Below are 19,619 nucleotides of genomic sequence, written 5' to 3'. Positions count from 1 at the left end.
ATTGGAAATAGTTGTATAGATTTCTGGGTCCCATTAGACATGAAGCCTGTGACAGGCAGGGCCCATGTCTTTCCTTCTTTGTATCCCAAGTGCTAAATAGCTCAGGACATGGCATACAGCTGGCACCCATCAATATGAAGCTAACATTACTCATTTGAGCAGGTAGGGTAGTCAAATACTGCTAGAAACTGGCAAAACTCAACTAAACTTGCCCAATTATTTCACCTGTGCCTTAACACGACACAGCTTCAAGCGGTTCCGCTCTCCTGAGCAGACTACCCGGAAGAGATTTCACACCGCCTGCATCCCTTTAAAGTATGCCAACCAGAAATGAAGACAAGACTCCAGATACGCTCTGGATCCAGTGAGGTTTGACTAACTCCCACATTCTGAATACTGCACTCCTACTATATGCTGAAGTGTGTTCACATTGCTGGTGGCCTCCTCACATTGTCAGTTACTTAACATACTGCTAAATGCGTGTCGGCTAGGACACAATGCCTCAATCCTTGCAGTCTAACTTTGTTTTTCCTTGTGACATTTCAACTTGTTAAACTCCATTCATTCGGTATGAAATATCATAGCTTTGAGAAATTTACTATCTACAGAAAGCAGAAGAGTAATTACTGCCTAAGAAGTAGAATTCGTGGGGGATAATAAAAAGGAGGGTGTTCTCTGATAGTGTACAGGAGGGAGAGAAAGCACCAAGCTTCTTCTAGTTTTCCAAAACAAGCACAAAATTTTGTTATCTGTTATTAAATTTATTTATTTGGTATCTACCAGAAGTTCAGATAGACACAGAAATGTTTTCATAAGATGATGGCCAACCTCATTTGGTGGCAAGACCTGACCTGAATTAACATGAAAGTATCTATGGTTTTTGTTAATTCTACTCAGTGTGACCACTCAGACGTTTCCCTGAAGAAGTTCTAAGGGGGATGCTTTTGAGGTGTTTTCCCGGACCCCACTGGAGATTTTGTGTAACACATGGTATTACCCCTGATTACCTTTCTAAACTCCAAAAAACTCTGAATTCTGAAACACATCTGACCCTAAGGGTTTTAAGTAAGGAATTGTTAAGTTTCGCATACTTCACAGGATTGCGGTGAGAATTAAATGGATATAAATGAACCGTCAAACAATGTTAGCCATGATGACCATGATGATAATGGATCAGCCTTGGTATTCTGTCCATTGCCTCCACAAAGACCTGCCTTGACTGTGTGTGACCCCCTCTGACTTTGAAGGCATTGATGTCACCTCAAGATAAATCAAGATAAGCCCGCATGCTTTACAACCCTAGAAAAAAATATGGTGCTATCGAAGTCTGAAAACCACAAAAAATAAAATAAAAATAAAAGGAAAAATTTTAACGTAACTATATATGAACTCAAAATGAAAGAAACTGTTTCAAACTATTTGTAACCTGAAAATTAAATACAGGAAAAAGTATCAGGTAGAGTTTATGCAAATTCACCCATAACACTGCCAGGCTTCAGCAATTCGAAGTTTAATAAACTATGCTTGCAGTTGCCAGATAAAAAATAATAAATTCAAAGGTGGCTATTATTTCACTGTCAGTAGGACATGGACTTAGTTACAAGAATGTTAACGTCAATCTGCTTTTCCAGGATGGAACCCCAGTGAAATTCCAGCTCCGTAGGACATCAATCTCTTCCTCAAATCTCCTTCAGCCGATAAATACCGAAAAGAGGCGGCCAGGCTGTTTTACATTGCTGTAAATGTCTCCTTGTGGATGCTTTAAGAGTGACAATAGAAAATCCTTTAAACTTCTTTTCCAATTCTCAAAGTGGTAATATTCTGAGATTTTAGCCTTAACACATCTCAGTTTTACCAAAAGGACATAATTAACAGGCTATGCACAGGACACATTCAAACTCCTTCAAGGCCTTTAATTTAATTCACGTGGTTATCCCAATACAGAAGAGGTAATGTTTTTACTGACTTTATAAAGAGTTTTGTAAACTGGCATCATCTGAAGAGTGTAACAAATACCCACCTTCAAATTTAGAACTTTCCTTATCTCTAAAAATGCAAATAGCCTAATGTTAAAAGTCCCCAGGGACTGACAGAGCAGGTAATCATTTACCAGACACTCAAGTGGTTTATGCAAATCCCAGTGGTTTTCTAGAAGGAAGCAATGCTTTTTCAGTTGCCATTCACGTTTATTTGTTTTTATCGTGAAGTATTATTTCTAAAAAGGAAAAAGGGGGAGAGAGAGAGCGAGAGCGAGAGCGACTTGCCCATAATAGGATCCTTTATTTTGGCATGGATTTTATATTTTAAGGCTTAGAGCTCCACATGAAAGACCCAGAACTTTTGTGACGATAAGTAAATGAGTAGAAATATTGACTGGAAAATCACACACAACACTTTCACAATCACAGCCTCCAGAGGGAAACACAGGGAGGATATTTTGCTCTGCTTGGACTACTAAATTTCACAGGAAGACCACAGGCTCGGTTCTCTTCCTATCCAGTCACTGAGAGATGGAGAGAAAATCACAGAACCTTCCCGGGGTCCTGTTTTCTACTACCAAATAATGAAACTAACAACCACCCAAGCCAATTAGTGCTCTGTGGTCTCTGAAAAGCATAATTATGAAACATGGCATGTGGAATTATCACCATTGACTTAACACATCTTTGATGTTTATCTGCAGACCTCTGTCTAATGCAACCTACCTAAACAAATTGCAACCTTCAGAGGCAAGAGTGGTAAGTCTTTGGAAACAAGTCGCCATGAGCTGGTCTCCCCTCAAAGCGTATAACCTGCTTTTAACAGCATAAAGAATTGTACGTTGACAAAAATGGGGTTGTCTTTTTTAAACTGTGAGGTTTACTGCTGATATTTTAAAATAATAAATAACAACACATTTTTAAAGAGTTGTGCAGAGGCTGTCAAAATCCACTTCCTCAAATGTTCATAGTTCTGCTCAACAAGAATCTCCTGCTGTGCCGAATGGTAAGATGGAATATTATCAAAAGAATTCACCTTGCCTACAGAGATGAAACTATCAACCTTGGTACTTCACAGGATGGGTCTTCTTTTATTTTTTGGAAAATGGGCAAATTTTAAAAAGACCAAAATTACATTGCAAGTGTACTGATTTATTTAGATGATAGAAGAGACCCGGTATGAACTGATTTCTTCTGCCTTGACTGAACTACACCTATTTTGCATCCTCTAATATTTTTTATGTCTTTTAGATCATATTAAAGAGAGAAAGAAATCCAGTGATTGAAATTGTCACAGATTCTCAGGGTTGAGAGAAACCTGGAGGTCATCTAGTCCAATGACAGAGAATAAATGAATAAATCTGGCAAAGAAACTTCAGGTAGGGTTTTTGTCAAGTAAGGAGCAGTACTATGGTTTGCATATCAAAACAGTAATGACAACATGCTTATGACTATGAATTTCAAGGCAAACATGAAGGCAGCAGGAAATTAAGGGAAAGGCAGCAATCTCATCAGGATTGTTATAACCATGCCCCCAACTACATCCTGTACCTCAACAACATACAAAAACCTTGAGGCAAAGCAAGGCAAAGCATATGTGTATACGTGTGTGCACAGTAACTCCTCTGCTGCGTTTTATCAGAATGAGATAAAAACATACAATTCTAGCATCAAAGAATACACTGCACTTCAAGTTATAAGCTTCTCCCAACGAGACTTTCCTAACACTTAAAGGCACGGAATTCTTCATTATCACCAAAATGTTGATGGCATAAGCATCTACATGTCTATATAAAGACTTCCCTAGGCACACTTCTGCATTGAGCTTTAAGGGCAGCACTTGGAGGGAGGTGAAAAAGCTTGGGGATTACTGCCGACTACAGAGCTTCAGAAGAGAGAAGTTGTATTGTCATCCATGCGATGGTCTTATTAATAGAAATTTCGCAGCTTATTTTTTCCTTGACAAAATCTCACCGTGAGGAAAAGAGAAAAAAGAGACACCCATACTAAAAGCTGCATCTAATAAAACATGCGAGCTAAGTACATGCTCATCATGAACACAGATACAAGAGATGCCTTAAGAGAAACAGATCTAGTTCCTTTCCTAAAGAGGATTATAATCTATGCACTCTATACAGGACTCCATTTTTGTAACAAGAATGACTCTGATGATCCATATGTATGGTGATTGTTTTTATTTTTTGTATTTTTTTGGTGATTATTTTTAAATTAGAGCAATATGGAATGGAGTGAAAGTATTTTTTAATGAAGGCTGTAATAGTAAGAACAATGAAAACATATCAAGACAAAACAGTGGATTTTATAAAAGAAGCAGGAAAAAAATATATAGACAATCTTTAGGACATAGGACTAGGCAAAGAGTTCTTAGAACTGACACCAAAAGCATGTCTCTAAGAAGAAAAAGTGATATACCCTATAACCCAGCAACTGCACTACTAGGTATTTACCCAAAGGAGACAAAAATACAGATCCAAAGGGGCACATGCACCCCAACGTTTACAGCAGCAGTATCAACAATAGTCAAATTATGGAAAGGGCCCAAATGTCCATTGACTAAGGAACAAATAAAGATGTGGTGTAAATGTGTGTGTGTGTGTGTGTGTGTGTGTGTGTGTGTGTGTGTGTGTGTACAGGTGAACATAGGGGAAGGAGGGAAAAAAAGAGAGAAGCAAACCATAAGAGACTTTAAAGTGTAGAGAACAAACTGAAGGTTGATGGAGAAAGGTGGGTGGGGGATGGGCTAAATGGGTAATGGGTATTAAGGAGGTCACTTGTGCTGAGCACTGGGTGTTATATATAAGTGATGAATCACTAAATTCTACACCTGAAACCAATTTTACAATATATGTTAAGTAGAATTTAACAGGGTGCCTGGGTGGCTCAGTCGGTTGAGTGTCCGACCTCGGCTCAAGTCATGATCTCACGGTTTGTGAGTTCGAGCCCCGCATCGGGCTCTGTGCTGACAGCTCAGAGCCTGGAGCCTGCTTCTGATTCTGTGTCTCCCTATCTCTCTGCCCCTCCCCGGCTAACGCTGTCTCTCTCTGTCTCAAAATAAATAAATAAATAAATAAATAAATAAAAATTTAAAAAAATAGAATTTAAATAAAAACTTGAAATAAAAAAAGAAGAAAACGTGATAAGTTAAACCTCATCAAAATTCAAAACTTTGCTCTGGGAAAGATCCTGTTAAGAAGATAAAAAAGAATCACAGGCTGGGAGAAAACATTTATAAATTACACATCCAACACAGGACTAGCACACGGAACATATAAAGAACTCTCAAAACCCAACATTAAAGAAAAGTCCAGTTAAAAAAAAAAACTAAAGACATGCACAGACATTTCACCAAAGAGGATATATAAATTGTAAATAATCTAATGAAAAGATGTTAATATCATTAGCCATTAAAGGAATGTAAATTAAAGCCACAATGAGATACCCCTACACACTCATCAGAATGGGTGAGACAAATCATCAGAAAAATTGTGAGAACACCAATTTTGTGTTGTGGATATAAGTGGGGTAACATTAGTCTGGCAGTGGTGATAGAGCTGGGTATCTTGACTGTCGTATCTTGACATGTGGCTACACATGTCAGACAGCTGAACTACACACACAAATTGTGCATATGTAACTGGTAAAACCGGGATATGTTCTATGGATTGTACCAATATCAATTTCCTGACTTTTATAATGTACACAGATACACAAGATGTTAACATTGCAAAAGGCTGCAACAAGAGTGCACAAAATCTCCCTCCCTATACATTTTTTTTGGAACCTCACATGAATCCGTTCTGTGATCTGTGATTATTTCAAAGTTAAAAGTTTAAAAGGGGAAAAGGGGAGCAAGAGAAGAAGGCTAAGGCAAGTAAGGTAAAAGAAAAGATTTAAGAAAATAAAATTATGCATGTTGATTGTTTTTCCCCTGCAGAAAGCTCTGGGGGAATGGGAATAACACTAATCTATAAAATTACATGTTGAAGCAGAAACTTTCCTGTTGAAAAATTTGCTTCCCTTTCCTGCTCATCCATCCAAGCTACTGTAATGAGGTTTCTTGAGGCTATCATTCATTAAGCCTTACTGTTCATCAGCAGATTGTATAAAATCAATTTTATGTCCCCAAAATATACTCTTCCTTCAAGCTGTTTAAGTCAATCCAGAAATGTCTGCATTGACTCACTGAGGCAGGTCAACTGAGTATTAGATTGTTTTCAATTACACAGTTATTAATTCCATTAAGCAAAGAAAAATGCACACAGTTAAGCATTCAAACTTCCTCCCCCCACTCGTTTCCTATAATTTTTTTAAAAAGCAGATTACCAGTGGATATGGAATCTGAAGGATATACCCATAAGACAAATTTCAGAAAATCCACTGTTTGGGAAATCAGAAAGACTACTTTTTCACTACCACTTTTGATTATTTGCTTTGTTGAAAAATTTCATTATGGGTAATCACAAGTAAATACCCTATCTTCACCCCCTAGTAAAACTCCAACAAGCACATTAACTCTAGGCTAGTCCATTTATCAAGAAAAATGTGCCACACATGTCCTTCAACCACTTTCAAAACTGATCTCCTATCTTCAGAAATGTGATCAACTACATCAGTGCGTTATGAATGGTGACGAGTCTTTCATCGAACATTTTTTCAAGGTGCCTGATAAAGCTGTGAATCCAGTAGAGGCAGTAGAGTTTCTGAGTCAACTTTATAGCTCTATAACCATGCAATAATATTTCAATCATAAGAGAATTTTTTTTAGCTCAGTTGTAATCCCACCTTCACAGGGGATGCAATGCCCCATTAATGCCTATGTTACCTGTATTGCATAATAATTGCAGCACAAAGGTATCCACTCTTAATTAAAGCTATCCCCTTCTCTCCAGCGTCCTGAGTCTGTAAGCCACCTGCACAGTGCACAGTACTCTTACAATACCAGAAATCCTGCTTTAAAGCAAAATCCACACAGCCAGTTAGAAGCAGGTGTAGACAAACCCAACTAAACCAACTCTGCTTGCAGAAATTCATTTCTAAGTGCTTCAAAATGCCAGATCTTGCAAATAAAATCGACCTTTTCATTTGACATTTCTTGAAAGAAATAAGATTTTAAAGATGCATTTCCCAACTATTTTTTATTCTAAATTCCTATGACTATGACTATGACTGTGGAATAATAAATGAGCTTTAACAGGGAGTACGGTAATTCCCCAGCTTCCAATTAATCTCAGCATTTTAATTGCAATTTTGCCTCAATGTACACAATGTAACACACATACACAAATGTGGTTTCTATATCCAAAGACAGTAACTAAGAAACACAAAATCCCTCCTTCTCTAAGAATAAAATTTTGAAGTGAATTTTTTTTTAGTACAACATTGTAAATCACCTCTGCAATTTTTCTCCATTTTATTTTACAGCAGAGTCCACCTTAAATCACAGAACAATGAAGAGGAAAATACCAGTCATTGCAGTCAGGTGGCCATATTTAATTAATTGTCCTAAATAAAAAGTGACAGGTCACTTGTCATGTCCTTCTTTTGACAATCCATCATACTAACTGTAGTTTGCTTCCTTCCATAGACTTCCTTTTCCTGCCTCTTTTCTCCTCTCTGCCAGTTTCCACTGTGGCTCCCATTACGGGATTCACTCAACAAGTCAAATATCTCCTTTTCCTAGGCTGTTTATATTATTTCCTTAAACATCAGCCACTTATTTAAAAAGTAAAAATTGTCTATTCCTATCCGAATGCTATGAAAAGTTGTCCTTGACTCAAACTTATTAATTCGTTGAGCAGCAATGTAATTTTTTCTCCATTTGCAAAATGGGGATGGAAATGCTTGAGAGGCACTCTGTACTTCTTGAAAACCAATCATGAGTTCACAGAAGAGTGTCCCTCCCCTGCGTCCCCTCAACCCACCATGGATACACACCCCTGCAGCTCTGCTACCCTTGTTCTGTTATTTAACTTCTCTGACCTTAAAGTAGTTTGAATGTGAAAATAAAGGCACTGGACTTGAAGCTGTCCCCCATCTCTGGCATTCTATTTTTCTCCAATTATGCTTCCTAATTGTTCAATTACTATGTCAGTATATCCTCTTACTTTTATCTCCCCACTGTGAAAGAAAAATTATTTTATTCTGTAATTGCACTGACTCTCATTCTTTAATTATGCACTGTGTTTTGGATTAAGGTAGGAGAAATTAATATATTTCAGTAGTTTTGTTTTAAAATTTAAAAAAATGTTTATTTTTGAGACAGAGAGTTGAGTGAGGGAGGGGCAGAGAGAGAGGGAGACACAGAATCTGAAGCAGGGTTTATAGGCTCTGAGCTGTCAGCACAGAACCTGATGCAGGGCTCGAACCCACAAACCGGGAGATCATGACCTGAGCCAAAATCAGATGCTTAACCAACTGAGCCACGCAGGTGCCCCTCAGCAGAAGTTTGAATTAGATTGTGCCAAAGGGGTTTAAGAATGGGCTGAGTAACCTATAATTACAATTTCCTGGTGAACTTTTAAGACCTTCTAAGGGTAAGTGTAAGGAAGGATGTAAAGTTGCTTTGTCCCATTACTATGTATGTCTCTTAAAGACAAGATTTCTGTCTGTGATAATTTTTCTAATTCTCCACATGCCCCTATACATAATGGATGCACAATAAATACAGTTTACTATTTCACATTTAGTTTCTATGCTGAGCATTTCAGTAGATTGGGATCTTGACTGAGATCACTGCAAATCTAATATGCTCTCCTAATGGTGTGGCAAAGGCTAAAGGTTTTAAAATCCATTTCCAAATGTGTTGCTAATTCCAGCTGCTTCAGAAAACAACTAACCCATTCAGCAACAAACTGCCTGTTTTCTGATGTTAGTAACACAGAAAGGCTAAAATATTTGCCTAAACCTACCCATGGTTACTATGTTGCATTTCTTATTTTGTATTTACTGTGGAGATACCCAATACATCAACTTTATGAGAGCTGTCATTGATGCTGGAATTTCAAGTACTATAATCATCATATAACACCATAAACAGATTAGGGAAATAATCCAATACTCTTTTGCAGACAAAGAAAAAAATCATCATGGAAGTAACTAGAAGAGATGATGATGCCTTTTTAAAGGATGGACCAACACTTCAAATGATGAAAATCAGCCAAACAACTGAGCTACTCATTAGTTTTTTAAAAAATCAACCCTGAACATATATATACTAAAATTTTGCAAAAACTCAGTCACTTGTACAAATATATTTATAGCATCATCATCATCATCAGACAAGATTTACTAGTACACTCTTTTATATCAGACACTTTGTATCCATTAATTCTTACAACAAAGCAGGGATCATTCCTGTTTTAGAGATAAGGAAACTGAAGCTCAAAAGGAGAATTTAGCTAGTAAGTGGCAAAACTGAGACTCAAATCCAGATCTGTCTACTTCTGATCATGCATTCTATCATCTAAGCCACACGGAAACTGATTAAATAACCAACAATGGTGGTTAGTCAGAAAAATTATCTTACATTTACTAAATGGAATTTTAGAAAGTTATTAAAAATCATAAAGGTGGAAATAAAATATACATTTCATAGTGTATACGAAATAATGTTACATTAAAAAGAGAAAATAAAATTTAAATGCATTCTTATTTATTATAATCAGGTAAAATGTATATACATTTGGATAAACATTGTAATAGAGCACAAATAAAAAATTTTATGATTAGGCAATAAGCTAATGAGTGGTATATATTTCTCCTGATGGAACTGTTTTTAATGAGTTGCTTTAAAATTAAGTCAGCTATAGTAATCAAGACAGTGTGGTATTAGTTAAATAGACAAACAGATCAATCGAACAGAGCCGAGAGCACTGAAATAGACTCACATAAACACAATCAACTGATCTTTAACAAAGAAACAAAGGCAATAGAGTAGACATACACACAGTCTTTTCAACAAAGATTCTAGAACTGCATCTCCACATGTGAAAAATTAATCTAGCCACAGACCTTACACCCTTCACAAGAATTAACTCAAATGGCTCACTGACCTAAACAAAAAAAATGCAAAACCATAAAGTTCATAGCTCATGGGTCTGGCAACCACTTTTTAGATATAATACCAAAGGTACAATCTATGAAAGAAATAATTGATAATAACTTATTAAAGTTAAAAACTTCTGCTCTGCTAAAGACACTGACAAGAGAATAGAAAGAAAAGCCACAGACTGGGAGAAGATATTCGCCAGAAACACATCTGACAAAGGACTGTTATCCAAAATATACAAAGAACTCTTAAAGTCAACAATAAGAAAACAAACAACCTGGCAAAACAAAACAAAACAAAACAAAACAAAACAAAACAAAACAAAACAAAAACTCAGAGATACCTGACAAAGACATACTGATGACAAAAACAAACAAACAAAAAACCTGAAGAGATGTTCCACATCATATGTGATCTGGGAAATACAAACTAAAACAACAATGAAATCCTACTACACAGCTATTAGAATGACCAGAATCCAGAACACTGACAACACCAAATGCTGGTGAGGATGTGCAGCTATAGGAACGCTCATTTGTTGCTACTGGGCACTGAGCACTTTAAAGATACTGAGGGGCACCTGGGTGGCTCAGTCGGCTAAGTATCCGACTTTGGCTGAGGTCACGATCTCGCGGTCTGCAAGTTTGAGCTCCCCATCAGGCTCTGTGCTGACAGCTCAGAGCCTGGGACCTGCTTCGAGTTCTGTATCTCTCTACCCTTCCCCTGCTGGCTCTCTGTCTGTCTGTCTGTCTGTCTCTCTCTCTCTCTCTCAAAATAATAAACATTTTTTAAAAATTGTAATTAAAAAAAACAAAGACATTATCTTATTTAATCTTTTTGCAACAATCTTTTGGGGTGACTATTTCTATTATTCCCACTACAGAGACAGACAATCAGAGGCTTAGAGATTAGGATGACTCCAGTGGAAAATGGCAGAGCTGGTAAAGAAAACCAGGTCAGTTTGACTCCAAAGCCCATTTGCTTAATCATTCTGCTGGGTAATATTACACAGCAGCTCCTGATATATGATATGAAGTTGGCAGTAGGCCTCCAATAATTAGAATGACTTCTGAGCTTTGCATTAAAGAAAATGAGACTGTTGAAGAGCAATTCAAGATCAAAATAACTGACATTGGTATCAGTGGTCTCTGCTTTTGGAAATAATTTATCATTTGATTCTTAATAGTGTTATTTAAATCATAGCAATTATATTCATTTTCTTCTATATTTTTCTAAAATGTTTTTAATAAAAATATAAGTCAGGTTTCAGCCAGGTTTTGTTTTGTTTTGGTTTTTACAAATAGCTGACTGTGTTTCCATTGTTTGCCAGTAAGGAAATAGTTAAATCTTGAGCATGTACCCCGGTGGATATCTCCCTCGACCATCTAAAGAAAAGAAGAAAAAAAAAAGGTCACAGTCAGTTACTCCCGTTAGATCAGTGTTCACTGGAACATCTGGAGGCACATATACACATTCTCTTTACTGTGAGCCTTCCTCTTGCCACAGTCAGAGTGGGCAGTCAGTGAATCTTCCCCAAGTGCTGACATTTAATACCTGGTTTAGCGGCAAAGATTCAGAGGGGGTGAGCAGCCTCTCTGGCCTTCAGGTAGGTCCGATACCTTCATTTCTATCAAAGCTAAAAGATGGGCACCTACGTTTGTCAACTTGAAGGGAAAGACGATGCCCCACTTTAGCAGCGGGTGAGTTACAGATGCATTGGGTGTCCAGATGGGGAAGAAGGGATGCTGTAAAATTTGGAAACTATGGGGCTTTCTGCTGTCAGGCTGCTGCAAGGATTCAGTTCCTGTGGCATCAGAGCCCATGTGTTCATCTTAGTACATAAATGCTTCTCTGGCATAAGTGTCAGGAAAAAAAAAAAAAAAAAAGACCTAATCCTGGCTTCAGTGCCAGCAAAAAAAGCAAACAACGTATATCTCAGACCCAATTAGCTGTGCAAGATAGTGTTAATTCATGCCCGAAATAACTGTGGTTACATGAGGTTACCTACTCTTTTGGAGCAATCAAGAAAACACGGGCAACACTGATCAGTAAGATTTAATGCCTCCGAGTACAGTACCTTTCTTTGGAAGGAAAAAAAGAGTCAGTTCAGACACAGGAAACTACAAACCCAGACCTCACACCATTAGTCCTCTTTTGATTTTCAACTGTGCCCTAGCTTCACAGTGAATAAATGAAAACCTCCCTGCTGAGGAATGTTAGCATGGGGTTGGGAAAATTGTATAAATTTATTGGTCCTCTATTTCTGTCTTTTAAAAAGAATCTTTAATGCGTGGACTTTGAAACTTCCTTCAGTTGAAGAACAGTATCTTTTTTTTCTTCCAAATCTTCCTTTTTTATCTAGACTATTTAAAGAAAGTAGATTATTTTAGTTCTAGTATTACCTTTTAAAAACTCTTAAAAACCAAGATGTGACTAATATAGTCATGTTAAAACTATGGAAAATATACAATAGTCCACTCCAGTGAGGGCATATTTAAGTGAATAAAGCAAATTTCAAAAGCTAAAAAAATATGGCAAATTAATGTGAAAATACTTTCAGTGTTCCTGTTTATTCTTGAAATTAAGTGTGCCATCTGGTCGTGGTTTTAAATGGGTAATCTAAACATTAAATACACAGATACTTGAACTGCATTACAAGAGGAGGAAATTCACCTTAACAGTAATAAACCTCGCCTGTTTTTTAGGGCCCTGAAATTACGAGGTGCATCAAGAGCAGGGCATCAAAAGGAGAACAGGTCAGAAATCTTTAGGGAACCAAACTAAGCTGTAAAAAAAATGGGTAGTATCCCTTATGTCTTGCCTAAGAAAATGTATCTGTTTCATCTGTAGTAGTCATGTTTTCACTTATGAGAAGCCAAATTCCCTAAGACAACCTTAAAATGAAGCCAAAAGGCCACAATGAGACCTTATTTTTAAAAAAGCCTGCTGTTGGGGCACCTGGGTGGCTCAGTTGGTTGAGCGGTTGAGCATCCGACTTCAGCTCAGGTCATGATCTCAGGGTTCATGGGTCCAAGCCCCGCATTGGGCTCTGTGCTGACAGCTCAGAGCCTGAAGCCTGCTTCCGATTCTGTGTCTCCCTCTCTCTCTGCCCCTAACCCACTCGCATTCTGTCTCTGTCTCTCTCAAAAATAAATAAACATTAATTTTTTTTTTAAGTCTGCTGTTTAAAAGCTAGTGTTCTTGGTATATGTTCACCCCCTGGGATATGGACTCCATGACCCCTGTAGAGCTTGCTTTTTATTCCAATAACAGTCTTCAGAGATACTTAAAACAAACTGGCTTTGGCTTCAGTGCTCTCCCTACCCAGAAGCGGACAACTGTCTGACAAGCATGTATCACGCTGAGTCACTTACAGTTTTCATTTACTGAATTGAGGGAACGATACTTCCTTTTAATCCCTATGGAGAGCATGTTCTTAGTTGCACCAGGCCTTCTCTCATGCATACTTGGATGGGCCATGAATAAAAAAGACACCCATGTGATTTCATAAGCAGGGCAAGTTGCTGAACCTACAAACCATCATGAAGAACAGGCAGGCTTGCTTTCATGACTTTAACAATAACCCTTCTCATTCACCATGTCCTCACTTGGTTTCATAACCCACAAGATGTGATTCTTAAAATATCACACCTTGAGGAATCTCCCAAGTAAACTAAAACTAAATAGAAGAGCACATTTAGTGGTTAATTACATCTGATCTACAGAAGTGCTTCAAGACAAAAAGCCTTACCAACATCTCACTACACTGAACACATAGATTCTAAATGGGCCAAGGAATCTTTGCAGGCAAGATAAAAACTATAGTATCGACCAACATTTATCAAATGTTTATTATGTGCCAGGCACTGTGCTATGTGATTTACATGTGTTATCCCATTTATCCTTCAAAACAACCCAATGAATACACACTAATACTATTCCCATTTTACAGAAAAGAAAGAACAGAGAAAAAATAACTTGACCAAGATTTGGACTCAGGCTGCAAAGTCTGCATTTTTTTTAAATGTTTTAACATTTATTTATGTTTAAGAGATAGAGAGAGACAGGGCATGAGCAAGGGAGGGGCAGAGAGAGGGAGACACAGAATCCAAAGCAGGCTCCAGGCCCCAAACTGTCAGCACAGAGCCCAATGCAGGGCTCGAACCCACAAACCGTGAGATCATGACCTGACCAGAAGTCGGACACTTAGCCAACTGAGTCACCCAGGCACCCCCAAAGTCTGCATTTTTAAGGAGAGGTTAGAGAAAGAGTAACAGAAGAATGACTGAATGATTTCCTGTTATTTAAATTGAACTCACCACCCACACCTCCATTGTGTATGCTTATCCAATTCTTATTAGTCTAAAAAATTCATCAATCTATACCCACTGACCAGATCCCAGATCCTAAATTTCTTTTAACCATCTCCAACATTAAGTATCATCTGCCATGACTTGTAGGTAATTGTGTACTAACAACGCTACTTTTGATAAGTTCAAGCATAATTATAACTAACACAGTGTGCAAAGCCCTATTGTAAATAATTTACATGCAGTAATTTACTAATGATAATATACATCAACCAAGGAGGTAGGTAAATTATCTCATTTTACAGATGAGGAAACTGAGACAGAGCGATGTTAAATTACTTGCCCAAGTTCATATAGTTAATAGGTGACAGACAAAGGATTTGATTATAGCCAACGGCCTTCAGAGTCCATACTCTACTGAGAACCATATTCAGAGACACTGTTTCATCCTGGTTTTGAAGCATAGTAATAATTTACTCTGAACAGTCGGGAATCTGTACCCTTTTGATTCCTTTAACCTTTGGTGCCTAGGACCTCACTCTGCAAACAGAGTATATTTCTCATTAAGGCTCCTGGCATCTCCCTAAGGTAAGTGATAATAATAAAATAAAAATGTATCCAGCTGAGTTCATCTAATAAATAGCTTTTTAAAAAAATATTATGACTAATATTAAACCCTGAATAATTCTGGCACCTCTTTGCTTAGTACCTGCTTACGACAGCGTTTCTAAAGGCTTATGTCAAATGTTTTGTGCAGGAAAGAGCGATCTGAAATAACGGCCACTAACTGTATTTTCCTAGAGGTAAGAGGAAGAGAGAATGGAGGCAGGGGGGTATTTAGGAACCTTCTCTGCTTCCCTGAAAGAACCCTAAATGCAGGAGCAAGAGCGATTGAGGAAAAACCAGGGGCTTTTGCCAAGACACTCGTTGAAATCCAATTAGTGTTTCCACTACGAAATCATTATCAGGTAATTTCTCCCCCGCGCTCCAGGTATTCAGAGCCTGGTCTTTGGCTTCCGTAAAACAGTCACAGCTTCTGTGACCTCAGGTCCTCCACACCACCCCCCCGCCCCGACCCAGCAACCTAAGGACGTTCAGGGGTGTAACTGACTCGAGTCCTCGAAAGCATCCAGGCAGGAGTCCGCTAGGACGCCTCATCCGGGGCTTCCTTCTAAGCTGCGGTTTCCAGGCAACCCCACTAGGGCCAGAAACAACTGTGCTTCCTACGGGGTCACTTGTTTAAGAGTCCCCGGAGAGGCACCGGGAACACTCGGCAGCAGTCGGCCTGACGCCCCTCCTGGTGCTGCAGCCTTCCCGTAACCCGGATGTTGGGTCTGCGTCAGCCGCGCTCACCTCCCGTTCCCTAGTTTTCCGCTTTGGCTCCCTTCTAGTCACTCCGCACTTTGAGCGTCTTTATTCAGAGGGGCATCCCAGGAGTCGCTTCTCCTGGAGCAACAGAAACGGTCTCCAACCACGCATCCCATAGAGAACGGATTCCTGGGAAATGTAGTTCTTTCGGCCGACAAGCGGTGAATCTGTGGAGAGGGTGGGGGGGATAGGACTACAATTCCCAGAAATCTAAGGGAGGATAGTCCATGTCGAAAACATGTCCCAACTGCTTGGATCCTATTAGGAAGGAAGGTTCTGCGGCTCTTTACTTACCTAGCTGCCTGGATTTTGCTAATTCAGTCCCTCTACAAACTTGTGGAAGAACTTTTTTTAAATAAGCGTTTTACATGTAAGGTGATGCAAACATAATGATTTATATGAAGAGATACAGTAATTTTGTGTGTGTAATTCTTTCAGATAAAAGATCCATCCACTATCAGAAAATATGTCACTACAGATGATAACAGTCAGTAATAATACAGCCTTAATACAACCAGGCTTCTCACTGATGAATTTTGATGGGCAAGTTTTCTTCTTTGGCCAAAAAGGCTGGCCCAAGAGATCCTGCCCCACTGGAGTTTTCCACTTTGATGTAAAGCATAACCATCTCAAACTGAAGCCTGCAGTTTTCTCTAAGGATTCCTGCTACCTTCCTCCTCTTCGTTACCCAGCCACTTGCATCTTCAGAGGCAGCTTAGAGTCTGAAAAGCATCAATATATCATCCATGGAGGGAAAACACCAAATAATGAGCTTTCAGATAAGATTTATGTCATGTCTGTTGTTGGCAAGAACAACAAAAAAGTTACTTTTTGCTGCACGGAGAAAGACTTGGTAGGAGATGTTCCTGAAGCCAGATATGGTCATTCCATTGATGTGGTGTATAGTCGAGGGAGAAGTATAGGTGTTCTCTTTGGAGGACGGTCATACATGCCTTCTGCCCAAAGAATCACAGAAAAATGGAATAGTGTAGCTGACTGTCTGCCCCATGTTTTCCTGGTAGATTTTGAATTTGGGTGTTCTACGTCATACATTCTGCCAGAACTTCAGGATGGGTTATCTTTTCATGTCTCCATTGCCAGAAATGATACCATTTATATTTTAGGAGGTCACTCACTTGCCAATAACATCCGCCCTGCCAACCTATACAGCATAAAGGTTGATCTCCCACTGGGTAGCCCAGCTGTGAATTGCACAGTATTGCCAGGAGGAATCTCTGTCTCCAGTGCGATCCTGACTCAAACAAACAGTGATGAATTTGTTATTGTTGGTGGCTATCAGCTTGAAAATCAAAAGAGAATGGTCTGCAACATTGTCTCTTTTGTGGACAACAAGATAGAAATTCGTGAGATGGAGACCCCAGATTGGACCCCAGATATTAAGCACAGCAAGATCTGGTTTGGGAGCAACATGGGAAATGGAAATGTTTTCCTTGGCATACCAGGAGACAATAAACAGGCTTCTTCAGAGGCATTCTATTTTTATATGTTGAAATGTGCTGAAGATGATGTGAATGAAGATCAGAAAACACTCACAAATAGTCAGACATCAACAGAAGACCCAGGGGACTCCACTCCCTTTGAAGACTCAGAAGAATTTTGTTTCAGTGCAGAAGCAAATAGTTTTGATGGCGATGATGAATTTGACACCTATAACGAAGATGATGAAGAAGATGAGTCTGAGACAGGCTACTGGATTACATGCTGTGCTACTTGTGATGTGGATATCAACACTTGGGTACCATTTTATTCAACTGAGCTCAATAAACCTGCCATGATCTACTGCTCTCATGGAGATGGGCACTGGGTCCATGCCCAATGCATGGATCTGGCAGAACGCACACTCATCCATCTATCGGAAGGAAGCAACAAGTATTACTGCAATGAGCATGTGAAGATAGCAAGAGCACTACAAACCCCCAAAAGAGACCTACCCTTAAAAAAGCCTCCACTGAAATCCCTCCACAAAAAAGGTTCTGGGAAAATTTTTACTCCTGCCAAGAAATCTTTTCTTAGAAGGCTGTTTGATTAGTTTCACAAACGTCTTCCAAATTCAAGTGCATCAAATTTTTAAACCTGTTTTAAAGAATCATAACAATGATGAAAATTATATTTCTATTTTTGTTTATTGAAAATGCCCGTGTTTTCTTTTAGTCTTATGAATCAAGTGCCAGGGGAAAGTGCTCATAATACAATGCTAAATGCTTGAAAAAATTTTAGTCAAAGGTATCTTAAATGAGAATTTCTGACCTGAATTTTTTCATTCAAGCAATCTTCAATACAGAGGCGGTAGTAATAATCAAGATATGTTTATATCCTTCATATAATTTTTCATAACAAATAAGCTATAGAGTAGTTAAGACAAAATTAAGCCAGTAAAGAAACTAACACCCAAAGGAATTAAATGAATTATTTTGCACAATATAACAATTCGGTGGTTGGCCAAAAATTAAAACCAAGATCACCTGTATCCCATGCTAGTACTCTTTATATGTCTCTAACTCTAAACTGGTCTCTTGATTATGTCTACGAACAGAAAAAGTTCCATAAAGTTTATTTAAGCTGTAACATAGTCTCCATTGACATGAAGGAGGAGAAAAGGACTCTACATCAAGTTTGTTATATTTTATCAAGTTACCTGCATGACTTTATTCAGAGGATTCCCCCTCTCTGCCCTGTCTGGTGCACAGATGATGGACCAAGGCCAATTGCTTGAACCAATTCTTTGAGAGATTTAATGAAAACTGAAGTCCACTGCTACTTAGCAGTCTGGGAAAAGGGAATAAGTCAGAGCACGCTAAGAAAAGACCACCAGTTAAAATCTCATAAAGAACAATAGTATTATTTCCCCCAAATAAAAGAAGTTAAAGAATGTTCTAAAGTTAATAGGTATAAGATTTTAAGTGGGGAAAAGTAAATTTGTGTGTGTATGTGTCTAGTTGACATGTGGAGTTGGATGCCAATGAAAATTGCAAAATCAATGAACTTGCTATGGTTCAATTAGATACTTTCTAGAAAGAGAGTTAAAAAAGACTGTTCACTTTGAGGCTTTAAGACATCAACTGATAATTAGATGACCTTATAAATAAATGTCTCTCCTTTTGGAGTATTTTTCTAGAAAAGCATCTTACTTTATCCTAGGAGCTTAAGCCACAGCTTCCTATTCATCAGTATTCATTGAAAGTCCACAGTGTGTGAAGTTCTATTGCCAGATTTAGGGGGCACATGACCATACAGGAGATAAATCCCTGGAATACAAGTTCGTCTGCTACCAGTTCCATGTCTTAGCTACTAAAACTAACTTGGATGAATTAAGTCCTGTTGTTTGTTTCAGTAATGTTGCTTAATGAATACTCCTTTTGAACCATTTGCTATACCTTTGCTTTGATTTTTTGTTGTTTTTGTCATCTATGTAAACCCAATAAAGCATTAAAATGTCTTGTTTATATCGATTTCTCATTATTAATATGCATAGTTACCCAATTAAGGACAAAATTATACTATTTAATTTTCTCAGGATCACTCTACTTTGATTTCTTTTTTCTGTTGTTCATAGGAAGTGTCATAAGTTAGAACTGAAATATCCTTTACAGAGTTCAAAAGGGTTATTTCTTCAAGAGGTAGATACATTCCCTTAACTCATCTATAGTGACTGAGTAGCTGAAGAATTATTACCATATTTATTTTGTAGTCAATGATAATCTAAGTGATTTAATTCTGAACTCACTGGGTTCTATAGTTAAACTCAGATGCCACCAGCATAGCTACTTTTAGAGTGTGTGTGTGTGTGTGTGTGTGTGTGTGTTATATGAGTATGTGTCACGAAAGCAAGTACTTTGGTTTTACTACCATATTTTTTAGTAGAATTAGGTCTTT

General features: G+C 38.2%; 2 protein-coding genes across 9 annotated transcripts in view; one reads left to right on the top strand and one right to left on the bottom strand.

Moving 5' to 3' along the window:
* Positions 1-15,876, bottom strand: part of IFTAP (intraflagellar transport associated protein) — a 65,785-nt gene extending 49,909 nt beyond the window's left edge. For 2 of the 8 annotated variants that reach the window (XR_006208509.1, XM_042959052.1), the window contains exon 1: positions 15,711-15,876. The gene's annotated coding sequence lies outside the window, so the exon portion shown is untranslated. Of the gene's footprint in view, positions 1-12,055; positions 12,129-15,066; positions 15,092-15,468; positions 15,645-15,710 lie in introns of those variants that run through there. The other 6 variants (XM_042959049.1, XM_042959050.1, XM_007082064.3 and 3 more) reach the window with 6 other exon arrangements.
* RAG2 (recombination activating 2) lies at positions 15,222-19,182 on the top strand. The gene is made up of 2 exons (XM_007082061.2): positions 15,222-15,325; positions 16,164-19,182. Exon 2 carries the CDS (start codon positions 16,192-16,194, stop codon positions 17,773-17,775), a length of 1,584 nt encoding a protein of 527 aa, XP_007082123.1. The 5' UTR covers positions 15,222-15,325; positions 16,164-16,191; the 3' UTR covers positions 17,776-19,182.
* Positions 19,183-19,619: the final 437 nt, after the last annotated feature.

Source organism: Panthera tigris, chromosome D1 (genome assembly GCF_018350195.1).
Source record: "Panthera tigris isolate Pti1 chromosome D1, P.tigris_Pti1_mat1.1, whole genome shotgun sequence".
NCBI classification, from domain to species: Eukaryota; Metazoa; Chordata; class Mammalia; order Carnivora; family Felidae; genus Panthera; species Panthera tigris.
The sequence above is the reverse complement of the archived record's forward strand: the minus strand, read 5'-3'. Positions and strand labels throughout refer to the sequence as shown.